At 68.1% G+C, this 14,397-nt stretch overlaps 1 protein-coding gene across 1 annotated transcript; it reads right to left on the bottom strand.

Annotated features, from left to right (window-relative positions):
* Positions 1-911: 911 nt before the first annotated feature.
* Positions 912-11,690, bottom strand: AIRE (autoimmune regulator). The gene is made up of 14 exons (XM_038581151.1): positions 11,439-11,690; positions 10,812-10,986; positions 10,454-10,609; positions 10,064-10,135; positions 9,428-9,541; positions 8,529-8,671; positions 8,351-8,434; positions 7,338-7,453; positions 6,226-6,325; positions 5,649-5,831; positions 5,068-5,183; positions 4,882-4,981; positions 3,255-3,323; positions 912-2,334 (listed from the first exon to the last, which is right to left on the bottom strand). Exons 1-14 carry the CDS (start codon positions 11,682-11,684, stop codon positions 2,254-2,256), a joined length of 1,755 nt encoding a protein of 584 aa, XP_038437079.1. The 5' UTR covers positions 11,685-11,690; the 3' UTR covers positions 912-2,253.
* Between the last annotated feature and the right edge of the window lie 2,707 nt (positions 11,691-14,397).

Here is a 14,397-nt window from a genome sequence, read left to right as displayed (position 1 = left end):
CAGAGGGGCTTTCAGAGTCCCCTGAACATTGGCAGGGGTGTGGCCCCCCAAAAGTGTCTTTAAAGCACCAGGGTCGCAGCCGAGTGGCTCCAGAGGTCCTGCCCAGGGCCCGCGTTCGAGGCACCAGTTCATTCTAGTCCAGATTATGGGCAGGAGCTCCAGCCCTGCTTTGCTACATTCAGTCTGTGCCCAGAAATACTGGCTTTTCCCGAGCCCGCCGGGCAATTCCACGGGCACCAGGCCCTTCACCCACCTGTTAGCGAACCCCCGACCCTCAACCAGCCCGGCCTACTCCATCTGCCAAACAGGACCGGGCACCTCAGGGCAGGACTGGCTGCAGGGCCCAGCACCAAGTGAAACTCAGACCCCTTGCTCATAAATCGTTAATAATTTTGAATCGGTGACAACTGAGCCTCCAACCCAGTGCCCATGTGTCCATGGGCTTTGCTGCATCTGTGGACTGGAAGAGCCGATGCTGGTATTCTGGCCCAGTCGTGTCCCCGCTGAAGGAAAATGTGTCTCGGGGGCACCTGGGTGGTGCAGTCGGTTGAACATCCAACAGTTGGTTTGGGCTCGGGTCGCAATCTCGGGGTTGTGATCTCGGGGTCGTGATCTTGGGGTCATGGGATAGAGCCCCGGGTCAGGCTCCTTGCTTAGCATGGGATCTGCTCGAGATTCTCTCTCCCTCTTCCTCTGTCCTTCCCCAGCCCCAAAATAAATAAATCTTTTTTTTTCTTAAGATTTTATTTATTTATTCATGAGAGACACAGAGAGAGAGGCAGAGACACAGGCGGAGGGAGAAGCAGGCTCCGTGCAGGGAGCCTGACATGGGACTCCATCCCGGGTCTCCAGGATCAGGCCCCGGGCCAAAGGCAGGTGCTAAACCGCTGAGCCACCCGGGGATCCCCAAATAAATTTTTTAAAAAATAGAAAAAAGTTTCCAGGACACTTGCTAACAATGGCGAGGGACTTCTCCGGGGGACCAGTGCAGCAGGGCAGGGAGGTCGGGCTCACGCCAGAACACAGCCCCAGGACATGGGAGGTACAGCCAGGGAGCAGGTGACATACTGCGGGGCGGATGAAGGACTGAGAAGAAACCCCGAGCTGGGGGCACTGGGCCACGCCCCCGCCAGGACTCCCACTGAGGGCGGCCCCGTGACCCGCCATCCACGGCGGCCCCCAGCACCTCGGAACGTGACGGCGTTTGGAGACAGGGTCTTACAGAGGTGATTCGGTTAAAATGAGGTCACGAGGGTGGGTCCTAACCCAGTCTGACCAGGGTCCCCATGAGACAAGGAGGGCCACCAGGGGAGACCCCGGGCTGAGGGAGGTGTCCACACGCCCAGGAGAAGGGCCTGGGAAGAGCCAGCCCTGCCCATCGCCTGGACCCCGGACGTCCGGCCCCCGGGACCGAGTGGCTACCGTTTGAGCCACTGAGGGTAACCAACGTGGCAAGGTGCAGGGCGGGACCCCCGCCGCCGGTGTCCACGGCTGGCTCATCCAGCGTGGGCCTGCTCCTGGTTTGCTGGACGTGCCACGCAGGCTGGTACAGAGGTGGCCGTCGTTCCCGTGCCGGACAAGCAAGACCAACCTCCACCCCCACAGGAGGAGAGCCGAGACCAGGCAGACGCGTGACAGCTGGGAGGTCACAGCTCGGGGCCCCGCCTGGACAGCAGCCACTCCGGTCATTGCTGTGCCGCCTGGCCGGGGAGCCCACGAAGCTGTGTGGCCCACGGCGTGGTCGGATGGAGGGGGTCAGGGCCTCAGGGGCTCAAGTCCCCAGGAGGAGGAGCCTGAGTGTAAGGGGGGGACCCAGGCTGGGCCCTCCCGTTACGGCGAGCTCCCTTCCCGCCGGCGCGGCCTACCCTTCAGGCACCAGAAATGCGGGGGAGCCCAGAGCCGCCTGAGCAAACACACCCCACAGGACAGCATGTCGAGACCCCACAGGAGGAGCTTTTTATTTGAGGACACGCGATGCCTAGTGTGTCCACGAGCACGGGCCGTGCCGACGAGCTGAGCGTGGACGCCACCCGGACCTTCCAGGTTTCCTGGGTCCTAACCTGGCCAGGTCCCAGTGGGGGGGGGAGTGTGTCCCCCGGCCCCTCCCGCAGCAGGTCACCGTGAGCACGAGCGGGAACGCACCGGCATCCGTGGATCCCGAGGCAGGAGGGGGTCCGCTCTCTCTCGGCTGAGGCGGCATCTGGGGGGCCTCCCCTCCCCTAGCGCTGCCCCGCAGACCCCCGGCCTCCTGGCTCAGGAGGGGAAGGGGGGCGCCTCGGCCAGCGGCCGGGACATGCTCTGGATGGCCCACTGCAGGATGCCGTCGAAGGAGTGCTGCAAGACAGCAGAGCGGAGCCTCGCACCTGCCAAGGCTCCAGGGCACACTGGGCACGCCCTGGCCGCCGGGGCCGGCGGGAGTCATAAGCATCTGACCCTCCTTTTCAGAGGTAGGGAAACTGAGGCCTGAGGCACCGCAAGACATGGACTCCTCACGCAGTGCTCCATCACAGCATCCCGGGGGCACAGGGCACGGCCTCCTCGCCCCAGGGCTGCGAGGCAGGGCCAGCTCCTGCCCTCACTGTGCTCAGGGCCCTGGCACCCCACAGGATGGGGGAGTCACGAGGAGGCCCCATATTCCAGCAGGATGGGGTGCCTGCACCCCCGAGGGGGCTGGGGAGTCTTCCCCCCCTTTCTCCAACGGTCTTGGGCGGCCGCCCCCGCCACAGCTCCAGGGCCCTCACCCAGCACCTGGGGTCCCCCCCAAAATCCCCGCACTGTCTCGGACCCTCCTGTGCCCAGCCCAGCACACAGGGAGGGGCCCCACGGCCCGCGGACACCACGTGTCAGCCTCCTGGGTGTGGGGATGGCTGGAGGAGTCTGACCTCCCGTCGAAGAGAGATGGAACCCCTGAAAGCCCCAGTTCCTTCCCAGCCAGTGTAGCTGTTCACCGAAGGGAGAAGAGCCTGGGTTGATGAGGGCAGTGAGAGGTCCGGGGCACCCGCCCGCCCTGCCCCGAGGTTGTGCAGCCCCCCAGCCCCCCAGGATCCAGGCCCTCGGAACCGGATCCCCTCTAGGGTCCCCTCTAGGCCCCTCTAGGCCCCTTGGTGTGCTCGGGCTCCTGCATGCGTCTGAAGCAGCCTGGCCTGTGGTGCTTGGCACAGCTGGGGTGGGGGGGCACCTCCCAGCCCCCCAGAGCCTTTAGGGGGTTGTAGAGGAGGAGGTGCAGGCGGAGGCCCAGCCTGGAGGTGCATTACCTCGTTTAGGAGGGACTCCAGGTCGTCTCTGTGTAGAACCGGCTCGTGCCCAGAGGAGCCGTCACCTGCCTGGAGCCCAGGAGAGGAGGGTCAGCCCAATCTCAGCACCCCTGCTAGGGAACCCCGAAACAGAGCAGGACTCCCTGCAGAGGCCACAGGGGCCTGGGGCACAGGCGCTCATGCCAGGGCAGTGCGGTGGCACTCCTCCCAGGGTGCTGGGCACAGGCAGGGTGCACATGAGCGAGTGTGGGCTGCCCGCAAGGGCCCTGGCACCGCTGGCAGCTGGTTGCCCGAGGCCCCCAGGCCCGCCAGCCTCCACCTGCTACACGCAGCCTTCCGGGGAGAGCCGGGCAACTCAGAGAACCAGCTCGAAGGGAGCCTGTCATGGGTGGAGAAACAGGCCCCGAGAGGGAAGTCCCTGGTCCGATGCCAGCCACTCAACCACCCCACAAAGGCTGCCAGGGCCCACGGCGCCCCTGGGGAGGGGGCCAGAGCAGGGCATGAGCCACAGGAGACTGGCACGAAAGAGCCGAGTCTCAGCTCATAAACACAGGCCCTGGGAGGCCACAGCACCCAGGCAGTGAGGGAGGAGCACAGCCTCGGGGTGTGCAGGGCACCCAGGAAGGGATGGGGCCACACCCACATTCTCCCGTAGGGAGTGGGGCTGCGGGAGGGGCTGAGGGGCTGGCATGTGCTCCTCTCCAAGGTCACTGCGCGCTCCACCTCAAGGACAAGAAAGGAGTCTGCGTTTAAGAGCAAAGAGCCCAGGTGTCCGTGAAGAAGCGTCTTCTGGAGGGAAGGACCCCTCCTGGTGGGGGAGCAGGGGTCCCCCTGAGAGGGCTTGAGCACGGGCAGTGCGGAGGGGCGGGGTGATGGGAGGCTTCCACGCTGCAGCAGGCAGGTGCGGGCCAAGCCTTGGGGTTGCCGGTGAGCCCCCTCATGGGCAGGGCCTTGGCCCCCCCCAAGCCGGGTTCCTGCTCAGAGCGCTGGGGGGTGCCGTGTGGCTGGGAAGGAGGATGGGCCACGGATGGGGGTGGGACTCCTTGCCTCCCCCAGGGCCTCAGAGGTTCTTCTGGGGGCAGGGACCCGGTCGGGAAGGCCTGGGGAAGAGGGTGCCACCCGGAGGCTCCTGAAGGGACACACAGGACTCCCACCCCCCAAGTTCTGAGGGAGCCCCAGGAGGACTGCCACTCAGCAGGAAGGCAGACAAAGACCGCAGCGAGCCAGCTGTCCCCAGGGGCTCCCGCTGGCTCCCGGGCGGTCACTGCTGGAGGACCAGGAGCCCAGGTGGGGTCACACTGGGCGTCACGCGCGCTTGCTCATCCCTGCTGGGCGCCTTCTCGCCGCCACCCCTCCAGGGGCAGGTGCACCCCAGGGGCTGGGAGAGGGGGCACTGAGGGCGGGGCCGGGTCACCAGGGAACAGGTGCATCCCACTGCCATCTCATGCCACCAATGCTTGTAGCTGGCTCTCCCTTCCAGGTAGACGTTATCTCGAAGGCGGCTATTTACACACACAACCCACGGCCCGGGGCATGTTCACCCCCGCGAAGCTGGCACGGGAGCGTCCCTGGAGGTGTGCCGGCCGCTCCAGCCCCCGGGGTCCCCACCTCCCCGGGCAGCACTGACCTTGGCAGGCCCCGGCGCAGCACGGGCAGGGGTCGAGGCGGGCGCCCCGTCGCCGGGGGCCGGGCCCGCGTCCCCGGAGCAGGAGCGGCAGCGAGGGGCCCTGTGCACAGCGGAGGAGGGGGTCGGGCTGGCGGCCCGCGGTGACCCCTGCCGGCCCTGTGCCCCCCTCCCCGCCGCCGCACTCACCCTGGCCGGGGGGCGCCCCCGGGGAAGTGGCAGCGCCAGTGGAAGGCGGCGGCGCAGTGCGTGCACCGCAGCACATCGGAGCCGTCCCCGCACACGCCGCACCGCGCCGCCGGGCCCTGCGGGGAGCAGCGCGGTGACTGGGGACCGGGGAGCTCAGGGACACCGGGCACCTTGGGGCTGCAGCCCCAGGAGATCTGCTCCCCCTTGGTGGGCCCCTGGGGCTGGTCAAGGGGACCCCAGAACCGCCCCCCCAGAAAAGGCAGGAGGGTCTGGGGCACTGGGACTCCCCAACAGGACGGCCGTCCTCCTTGTGGGTCCTGGAGGGTGACGGTGGGAGGTAGGGGCTTCAGGATCAGGGACGGACCATCACTCCTGCCCCGCGCTTCAGAGCCCTCCACCCTCGTGCCGGGTGCACTCCTCCCAGCACCCAACCCCGGGGCCGCCCTTGCATGGCCAGTCTGGCTCAGCCTGGACCCCAAGCCTCCCCGCTCCTCCCAATGCCCTGCATGTCAGAGCTCCACCTGGCGGCTGTGCAGGTCCTGGCTCCCAGAAGACAGGGCCACCCCCCAGCACCTCCTCACCTGCTGCCCCTCGGGACCCACACACAGGAGGGGGCGCAGGGCTGAGGGTTCCAGCACCGGCGACGGGGCTGCAGGAGGTGGGGCCAGCGGGTGCTTGTAGGGGCCAGCAGCGTCCATCCCGGCTGGGGGCTCCCTGGATGGGCCCTTCGCGTCTTCTCCTGCCAGCCTCAGTCCCAGGAGGACCTGGAACCAGAGGATCAGTGCTTGGCGAGGCCCCAGGGCACTTGCACAGCACCCCCCAGGGAGGTCTGTATCGCCAGGACCCTGGGAACCCCGGGAGCTGGTGTGGGGGACCCCACCCTGGGGTTTGGGTGCAGATGCTGGCTCTGTGCCCCTAGCAAGGTCCTTGAGCCTGTCCCCATCTGAAGGCGGGGCGTGTGCAGCCCACACGGGCTGTGTACCTGGGCAGAGCAGAGGCCCCTGGGCCAGCCCTGAGAAACGGGCCATTGTGGGGCCACTTCCCGGTGTAGACGGCCAAACTGACGAGGCCAGGCCAGGGGCAGGGGGTGCAGGGTCTATGGCCCACAGGAATGGCCGGGAGGCCGGACACAGGGCCCTGGAGGGGGCTGGTGCGTACCGGGGTCTCCGCAGGTGGCTCCTGGGGTGGGGGCTCCTCGGCCTGGGGCACGTCCCGCTGGGCTCTTCCCTGGAGGCAGCTGGAGCACCTCCAGGTCCCACTGCTCACGCGGTCACCAGCCAGGGTCATGCAAGGCCAGCAGAAGGGACAGTAGACTCCCAAACACACAGGGCAGGGGAGGCCCGAGGCTCCTCCAAGTCACCCCTTCCCTTTTCCAGATGGGGAAACTGAGGCCCAGGCAGGACGGTGGGCAGAGGCACAATGGAAGCGCTGCCCCGGCCGGTCAGCGGGAGAGCCCGGGATACGGGGAAGTTTAGCCCTGGGGGCGGCCCTCCCCGGCGCGGTCGGTGTCCCCTCTGAGAGCTTCCCGATGAGCCCCAGAACCCCGGACCCCAGCTAACCTGGAGCGGCCTGTGCGTGGCTCTCATGGGCCCCACCCTGTCAGTGGGGCCTCGGAGAACTGGGGTGTTTATACCCCCGGGCCACCCACGTTTCCACAAGAGGGGATGGCGGCCAGCCGGGGGGGGGACAGGGTCGAGGGCAGGAAGGAAGCTGGAGCTGAGGGATGGCCCCGCCGGATGCCCTCACGTTAGTGACGAGCATCTGGAGCTCAGAGACGGGCGACCTGGCCAAGGCCACTCAGGGGGCTGGGCAGGGCCAGGGCTGGGGGTGTCATTTCTCCCGCCTGGGCTCTCCCCCGCTGGCTGCGGTGACCCGAGGGAGCCGGTGGTAGCGGGCAGGGCCGGGAGGGCCAGTGCCCTGCCAGGGACGGGCACCCGCTCAGCCTGACTTGTGGTAGGACCTTGCCTGGAGGGGGGCCCGGCTGGGGATTTGGGCTGGGGAGTGTGGTGAGATGGGACAGGATGGGGGGCCTTATTCTGCTTCTCTGCCCCCTGGGGCCCTGCTGGCCAGGCTGGGGGTGGGGGGCAGTGTGGCCACATGGGGAGGCGGGTGGGAGGCTCCAGCCCCACTGCCTCCCTCCTGGGGGACCCCACTTCCCAGCCGTGGAACGGGGACCCTTCTGGGCAGCCTCCTACTCAGGGGGCAGATGGGTAGACACGGCCATGAGGGCAGGTGGGGGGTGGCCAGGCTGACCCGGGTGCCGGGCTCACCTGGGAATGTCGTGGAGCGGCGGGGACAGGCAGGCCAGGTGGAAGGCCCGGGGGCAGCCGTCACAGCAGATGAGCTCCCCGCCATCCCGGCACACGGCGCACTCGTCCTCGTTCTTCTGACACGGGCCGGACACACGCATCCTCTGGAGGATCCCGGGCTGGGGCAGCGCCCTCCCCGAGAGCCCCTCGGAACAGCCCCAGCGTGGCGCTCCCCGGGGGTGCGCGAGTCCCCGGCCTGCTCCCCGCCGGCAGACGCCGGCTCCCTGCCGCCCCTGAGCCTCTGGTGCCCACCGCGCACCCCGGGGCCGGGCCGTCCATCCTGGGAAGGCTGAGCCTTCCGAAAGCCCAGTTTCTCGTGGGCACCGTGCTCCGGGCGGCCCCTACGCGGCACGCCTGGCCCCGCGCCGCCCCTTCTTCCCAGGCACCCGCTGGGCCCGGTGCCACCTGCCTGCACCCCAGCCCGCGTGGTGCCACCTCCTCCGGAAGCCCACCAGGGCAGGCAGCCGTGTGCAGTGATACTGCCCGCTGCCCCGCCAGGCGGCTGGGGGCTCCCGGGGGGCGGGCGCGCGTCCTGCTCCTTCTTGGGGGCCTGGGGCTCAGCACCTGGCATGAGCGAGGGGCGCCCGGGTCTGTGCTGGGAGCCCCACGACGTGCTCAGCCCCATGACGTGCTCGATGCTCAGCTTCCTGGCCCCCAGCAGGGGCCACGTCCCCACCCACCGGCCCGCTGTGAGACAAAGGACAGCTGGCGCCCCGACCAGCCCTGCGGTGGCAAAAGCCTGGTAGGACTTATTTTCTCTGACTTATTTGAAATTTTACAATTGTGTGTTATCAGAAAAAATATTATTTAAAAAACAAAAAGGCTCTACTCTGTGAACAGAAGCTTAGGCCTCTGTCCTCACCATCCAAGCAAGGGCCCCGGTCAAGCGGCAAAGTGGCGGATGGGCCACCCTGAGGACCATCCGTGGAGGTGAAGGAGATCCCCCCTCCCTGCCACCGTGGCCTGGGCATTACCTGCTGGAGCTGGGGCTCGCTGGGGAGGGCAGGAGGGGCCTGCACCCTGCCCGGCTGGCCTGCTCTCGGGTCACCTCCACCCTCCTGGGGACGAGAGGGAGGGTCACCGGAATGAGCTGGGCGCAGCCCCAGCTGAGCTCTGGGCGTGCTGGGGGCGGGTGTCAGGGGCTGTGCTTACGGGGGCAGGAGCCTGGGCCCCCTTGGCCCGGACCAGGGTCTTCAGGCCGCTGCTACGGGTCCTGTTCTTCCCCCCACTGGGGTCTTCGAACTTGCTGGGAGTATAAAACTCCCCCCCCACCTGGATGCACTTCTTGGAGCCACCTGGGAGGAGAGGCTGGCTGGCCCCCGCTCGGCCGCACTCTGGCCTGGGCGCCGGGTGCAGGCAGGGGGAGGCTGGGTGCCCTGCCGCTTGCTGCCCCTCCTCCCCCACCCCACCTGGCCCCCCGGGCTCCGGGCCCGCATCCTGGGCACAGGACGGCTCGTCTTCAGGGGCTGTACTGGGTGAAGCCTGTCCACCAGATTCCCATCCACCTGGAATCTCGGAGTGCAGACGTCTTTGGAAGCAGGGTCTTTATAGGGGGGATTAGCTAAGACGGGCTCCCGAGGGACACTGAGTCCGACGGAGAGGACACAGGCATAGGGAGAAGAGCCTGGCTTGGAGGCGGAGTCTGCAGTGACAAAGCCGCAGCGGCCAGCAGCCGGACGGGCACGGGCCCCTGCCCTAGAGCCTCTGGACGCCTGGACTCTGGATCTCCTGTTGTGTTAAGCTGCCCAGTTTGTGGCCAGTGGTTATAACTGCCATGCTGAACTAGGGCGGGCCCCGGGCACCCTCCCTGGGGGGTGAGGTGTCCCTGTCCTGACACCCCGGTGGCCGGAGCCCAGCCCAGACGGAGGGGAGGGAGGCGGTGTGGGGGCGGGAAGGCGCTGCAGGCCGTCCCGCTGGAGAACCAAGACCCTGAGGGGCCCATCCAGGCGGGCAGAGGTGACCCAGGATGTGGTCACCGCCAGGTGCTGAGGAGGGACACGGATCCAGGGGGCCTGCATGCCCCTGGCCGCCCCTCTGGCAGCGCCGTCTACCTGACTCAAACACCTGCTGGATGAGGATCCCCTCCAGGGCCCCACAGGCTCCTGGGACATCCCCGGACGACACGGTCACGGCTCTCTGGACCGAAGTGGACATGGTCTGAATTCCTGGGGAAGGGAGCACCAGGTGGGGGGGGCGTCATCCATTGGAAAGAGGACCCCTGAGCACCTCTTTCCTGCAGGCAAGGAGGTGGCAAAAGGTGTCTGGGCTGCGGAATCCTCCTTTCCTCCCGCCCGGGGCAGGACAGACAGCCAGACAGCCATGGGTATGTGCGCTATGCACGCGTGAGCATGTGCGTGTGTGTGCACGGGGTGTGCAGTATGGGCGCTGCTGTGTGAGCCAGGCGGACGCCGTGGGCAGGACGAGCAGGGACCCCAGGGCGTGGAGGGGGGCAGAGTTCGCAGGCCCGCCCTTAGGTCAGGTGACCCTAGGGGGTCTCCGGGGTCCCCCACTCTGGGGCAAGGAGGGGACAGGAAGGGGCCAGGCGTACATGGGCTGACTCGAGGAGCCTCCTCTTTCTTGGTGCGTCTGTCCAGCCGAGGCTCTGGGGTGAGGCGCTAGGTCAGCACCCCAGGGGGCCCTCCGCCCCCACCCCGCCCGCCCCGGGGGAGCCTCCGGGCCTGGCTCACCGTTCCCCAGCGGGAGGCGCTGCGGCTCTGCGCTGCTCTCGGGCTTCCTGGGCTTGGCCTTGGCCTGGGAGCCTGCAGGGGGAGCCGCACCAGCCTGGCCTCGTCGCCCCACGTGGCCAATACCTGCGGCCAAGGGCGGTGCGGGGGGCAAGAGAGCCCCCGGGGTGCCTCCCCAGCTCCTGTGGATGCCCTTGCTTTCCTGGGCGCTGCTGTCCACAACCAGAAAAAGGAAGTAACACCCGCCTGCCTGCTTCCGGGCTCCTGGGACAACAGGGGACGGCCTGGCCCACCCCCCTAAGGATCCAGAGGGGCCCAGCTGGGGGGGTGTGGTCAGGTCGTGGCGGGCTCCCCAGGCCCATCTGCGGCCCACCGGCTCCTCCAAATAGGTACCTGGGCTAGAGGTGACCCTTGGAGACAGTGCTGCTGGCGGGGTGGCCCTGGGCTCCTCCGGAACCTTCCTCTTGGCAGGGGGTCTGGGCAGCAGCGCCGCGGCCTTGGGGCCCGGCGGGGGCTTCCTCCCCTTCCGGGGCTGGCTGAGGTCCACGTCTGCAGGGTGCAAGCAGGGGCCGAGCCTCGACACCAGGACCCACACCTTGGGAGGCGGGCAAGACCTCAGCGGGACGGTCCTAGGCGATGTAGGGGGCTCCCTACCCCCCCAACCTTCCCTCTGCCATCCAGCTGGGACGACCCCAGCCACCCGGCCCCCAGCGTGGAGGTCGAGCCCCGCAGGACCCCGGCTCCCCCCGACCTTTGGGGAAGCTGTCTAGGATGGGCTGCAGCCGGGCGTATCTCTCCACATTGTAGTCCTTAAACAGAACCCTCCAGAAGTCCAGGATGGCAGCTGCGTCCTGGGTCAGGAGCCACGAGAGGAGCGCGTGGAAGGCCTGCGGGCAGCCTTCCTTCTCCTTCAGACGCAGGGTCTCCTGAAGCGAGCGTGGGGAGTGGGAGGTCCTGCCTCCTGCCTCCTGCCCCCCAGGCCCCCAGCCCCCCGACTTCCTGCCGTCCGCCCGCCCCCAGGTGCTGCAGGTGACCCAGCACCTGCCCGTGCCCCTGGCTGTCGGGGGCGCGGGGTTACCCGGGGATGCTGGGGGCGGGAGGCCACCTGGATCTCCTCTTCGGGGACCTCACCCCGGCTTGGAGGGCAGCTTCAGGAGGGCTGGCAGGGCGTTGGAGAGGCGCGGGAGCTTGTCCCGGAGACGCTGCCCCGTCCCCTCTTCACACCCACAGCCCCATCCCAACCCCCTCAACCCCACTCGGGGGGACCCGGGGGCGGGGCCCCCCCAGAACTTGTCTTCCCAGACATTGCCCCAGGCTCGAGGGCAGGGCAGGGCTTGGGGCAGGCTAGGGGGCGTGGGGGGTGCGGGTCGGGGCCCACCTGGAACTTGTCCTCGGGGACCACGTCGTGGTCGGCCAGTGCGTGCAGCAGTGGGAAGGCGCAGTCCACAGCCATGGCGATCTCCGTGCGGTGCAGCCTCAGGAGGCGGCGCAGCCCTGCGTCCCCGCCGGCCCGGGCCTCGCCCGCCATCGCAGGGTCTGGGGGCAAAGGGCTGGAGGCCCCCTCTCCCCGCCTGGGGTCCCGTGGCCTCGAGGTGCCACTGGACTTGTGGAGCACCTGGGCCATCTCTGCCTCCCGGCCCGAGCTGGCCCTGCCCTGCCGGGCACCTGGGCGAGAGCACCTGGGTGGGGGCACCTGGGTGGGGGGGGCACCTGGGCGGGCTCACCTGAGCAGGCTCACCTGGTCAGGTTCACCTGGGCAGGCACGTCTGCAGGGCTGAGCCCAGCCAGCACCCAGTCTCTATTATAGCCGACTCCCCGACTCCCCGTGGAAAGAGCAAAGGCTGTGTGTCCCCGGAGCCAATCAGGGCCAGAGGGAGGGGCAGGAATGGAAACTTGAATTCCACACCTGCCAGCAGGTGGTTGGCTTCTCTGTCCTTTGTAAAGGAAGCTTCCGGACCAGGGCCTGACCCCTCGAGTGGGAGGGCTGGGAGGCCCCCCGATTCCTGAACTGTGGTTCCGTTCAGATGGGAGACAGCCAGCACGGGTGCCCTCTACCTCACCCGAGGCCCAGCTCCCGGGCACCTGCAGGGGCTGCTCAGGGGCCCCAGCACTCAGAGTCCCTGTGGGGAGTGGGCATGACCACCTGGGCCCCCGCTGCCCGGGGCCCAGGACCTGGGACGTAGGAGGGTCAGGGGGAGGAGGAGCGCCTGTCTGAGGGCGGACTGGGTGCCCGTGGGCACAGCACTGGGCATTGCCCGGAGGCCGTGTGATGCCGGGCGAGTTGCTTTCCTTCTCTGAGACTCAGCCACCCTCATCTTTAGCCCGAGCACATCGCCCTGGGGGACCCAGGTGCCACCCAGCCCCCCTTCCTCCAGGTGGACAAGGCAGCTGAGCTGCGGACTGATGTGCCTGATGTGGGCCGCAGGGGCTCCTGTGCTTGGCCGCTCACAGCCCGGGGCAGCGACGCCCAGGAAGCTTCCTGGGGCTGCGTCCGAGGCTGGATGGTGGTGTCGGGCAGTGGGGAAGCCGTCCTGGGGAGGTGCGCAGAGGGGGACGCGCATCCCAGGCCGTGGTGGCAAGGGCAGGGGACCGGGGCCTGCAAGGGCGCTGGCCCCACGGTGGCCTCGCACGGCCTGGGCAGAGGGGCCAGGGTCACAGGGAGCGGCCGTCGGGCGGCCAGGCTGCAGAGCCACGGGCAGGGCGGCGCTGGGCTGGGAGGGGTGGCCTGGGCGGGGGCGGGGCCTGGCATTTCTCAGGAGTTTAGGTGGCTCTGTTCTATCCTGAGGTGGGGGTCCTCCGGGGGCTGAGGGCCCCTCCTCCCGGCACGGGGTCCTGGCTGGGTTTCTGGCCTCCCCGGGCCTGGGTCCCTGGGAGTTCAGTCCTAGACAGGCTGACCGCCCCAGGGCAGGTGTTCTGGGCGTTCTGGCGGGGGGGTTCACCCAGAGAGCTGGGGCCCATGTGCAGACCCCGAGGGTAGTGAGGGTCGGAACAGGCTGGCGCTGCTGTGGAATGTTCTGGGGCCTCTGCCCTCGCGCTGCCCACCTCTGGGGCCCGAGCTCAAGGGCTGCGGTGCCATGGTGATGGCCGTGGAGGTGTGGGGCTGGGGGTGGCGCCGTCCACAGACCCCCAGAGGGCACACCCCGTGGGCCCCCGCCCACCCTGTGCCGGGCTGCCCTCTCAGAGAGGTCTGTCCTCGCCCCTGCCCGGGCCTGGGAGCCCCCTCCTGGCCTTCCCCCAACGTCTGCATGTGCGTATCCACGGTAGCACCCAAAAGCAAGCAGACATCAACGTCACTGCTGAGCCTGGTGTCCGCCCGAGCACCCCGAGGCTCCCCGCTCATGTGGGTCGGGCCCCGTGGAGCAGAGCCACTTCGTGTCGCATCTAATGGCACCTGCTCAGCCAGCTAGCTCCCGAGCTCCCACATAAGGCTTGGGGTTATGGGGGGACCGTGGAGCCTGGCTTGTGGCTCTAGGGGTGAGCAGCGGCCGCCTCTCCGGCAGCCCAGTGTCCCTCCTCCAGCACCACCCCACACCGGCGACTTTTTCCCCAGTGCCCAACCGGTCAAGGGATACTTTAGCCACAAGATAAGTGTCCCGGGGATTAAAAATAGTCAAGAAGCTCAAGGCTTCACTTCCCTCGGGCTGCGGAATCCTGTGGCGCCCCTGGGTCAGCAGCCGGCCGGGCCTGCAGGTGCCACCCGGCCTCTCGCTTGGACATCAGCAACGAGGCTCCTTGGAGAATTTTGGACTTTCCAGCACGTGGGGGGTTTCCCTGGCAGCCCCTCCCTGCAGGTGACCTGGGGACGGGGGGTGGGCAGCCTGTGAGACCCATGGGGGACCCAGGGCAAGGGGCCCAGCCCTGCCTTCAGCTGCCCACTGCCTTTGTAGGGCCAGGCCTCACTCAGGTCCCCCCCCACTCCGAGGTGCTGGGCACAGCGACATGCCCGCCACTTGGTGGGCCACCTCCAAGCCTCTGTCCTCACCTGCAGGGGCTCTCTTCTTTGTCAGATCCGTCTAGCCCGCCATGCCCCAGGCCCTGTTCTGAGAACGCTGCCATCACCCTCGATCTCAGAACTGCCCTGCTGGGTCGGCGTTATCATCACCCCATTCTACAGATGGGGAGACTGAGGCAGAGAGAAGCTAAGGAGCTCGATCCAAGTCACACAGCGAGTAAATGGCCTTGGATGGATAGTGGCCGGGTCCATGCTCTCAGCACGCAGGACCCTGCTCACGTGCCCGGGCCGCGGGGGACGAGCAAGGTTCTGGTGGCACTGTGTGGTGGCGGGGGGAGGGGGCACCGAGGGGGCCTGCTCCTTGGCTGCTGGGCCTTGGCTCCCT

The sequence above is a fragment of the Canis lupus genome, chromosome 31, assembly GCF_011100685.1.
Source record: "Canis lupus familiaris isolate Mischka breed German Shepherd chromosome 31, alternate assembly UU_Cfam_GSD_1.0, whole genome shotgun sequence".
NCBI classification, from domain to species: domain Eukaryota; kingdom Metazoa; phylum Chordata; class Mammalia; order Carnivora; family Canidae; genus Canis; species Canis lupus.
The sequence above is the reverse complement of the archived record's forward strand: the minus strand, read 5'-3'. Positions and strand labels throughout refer to the sequence as shown.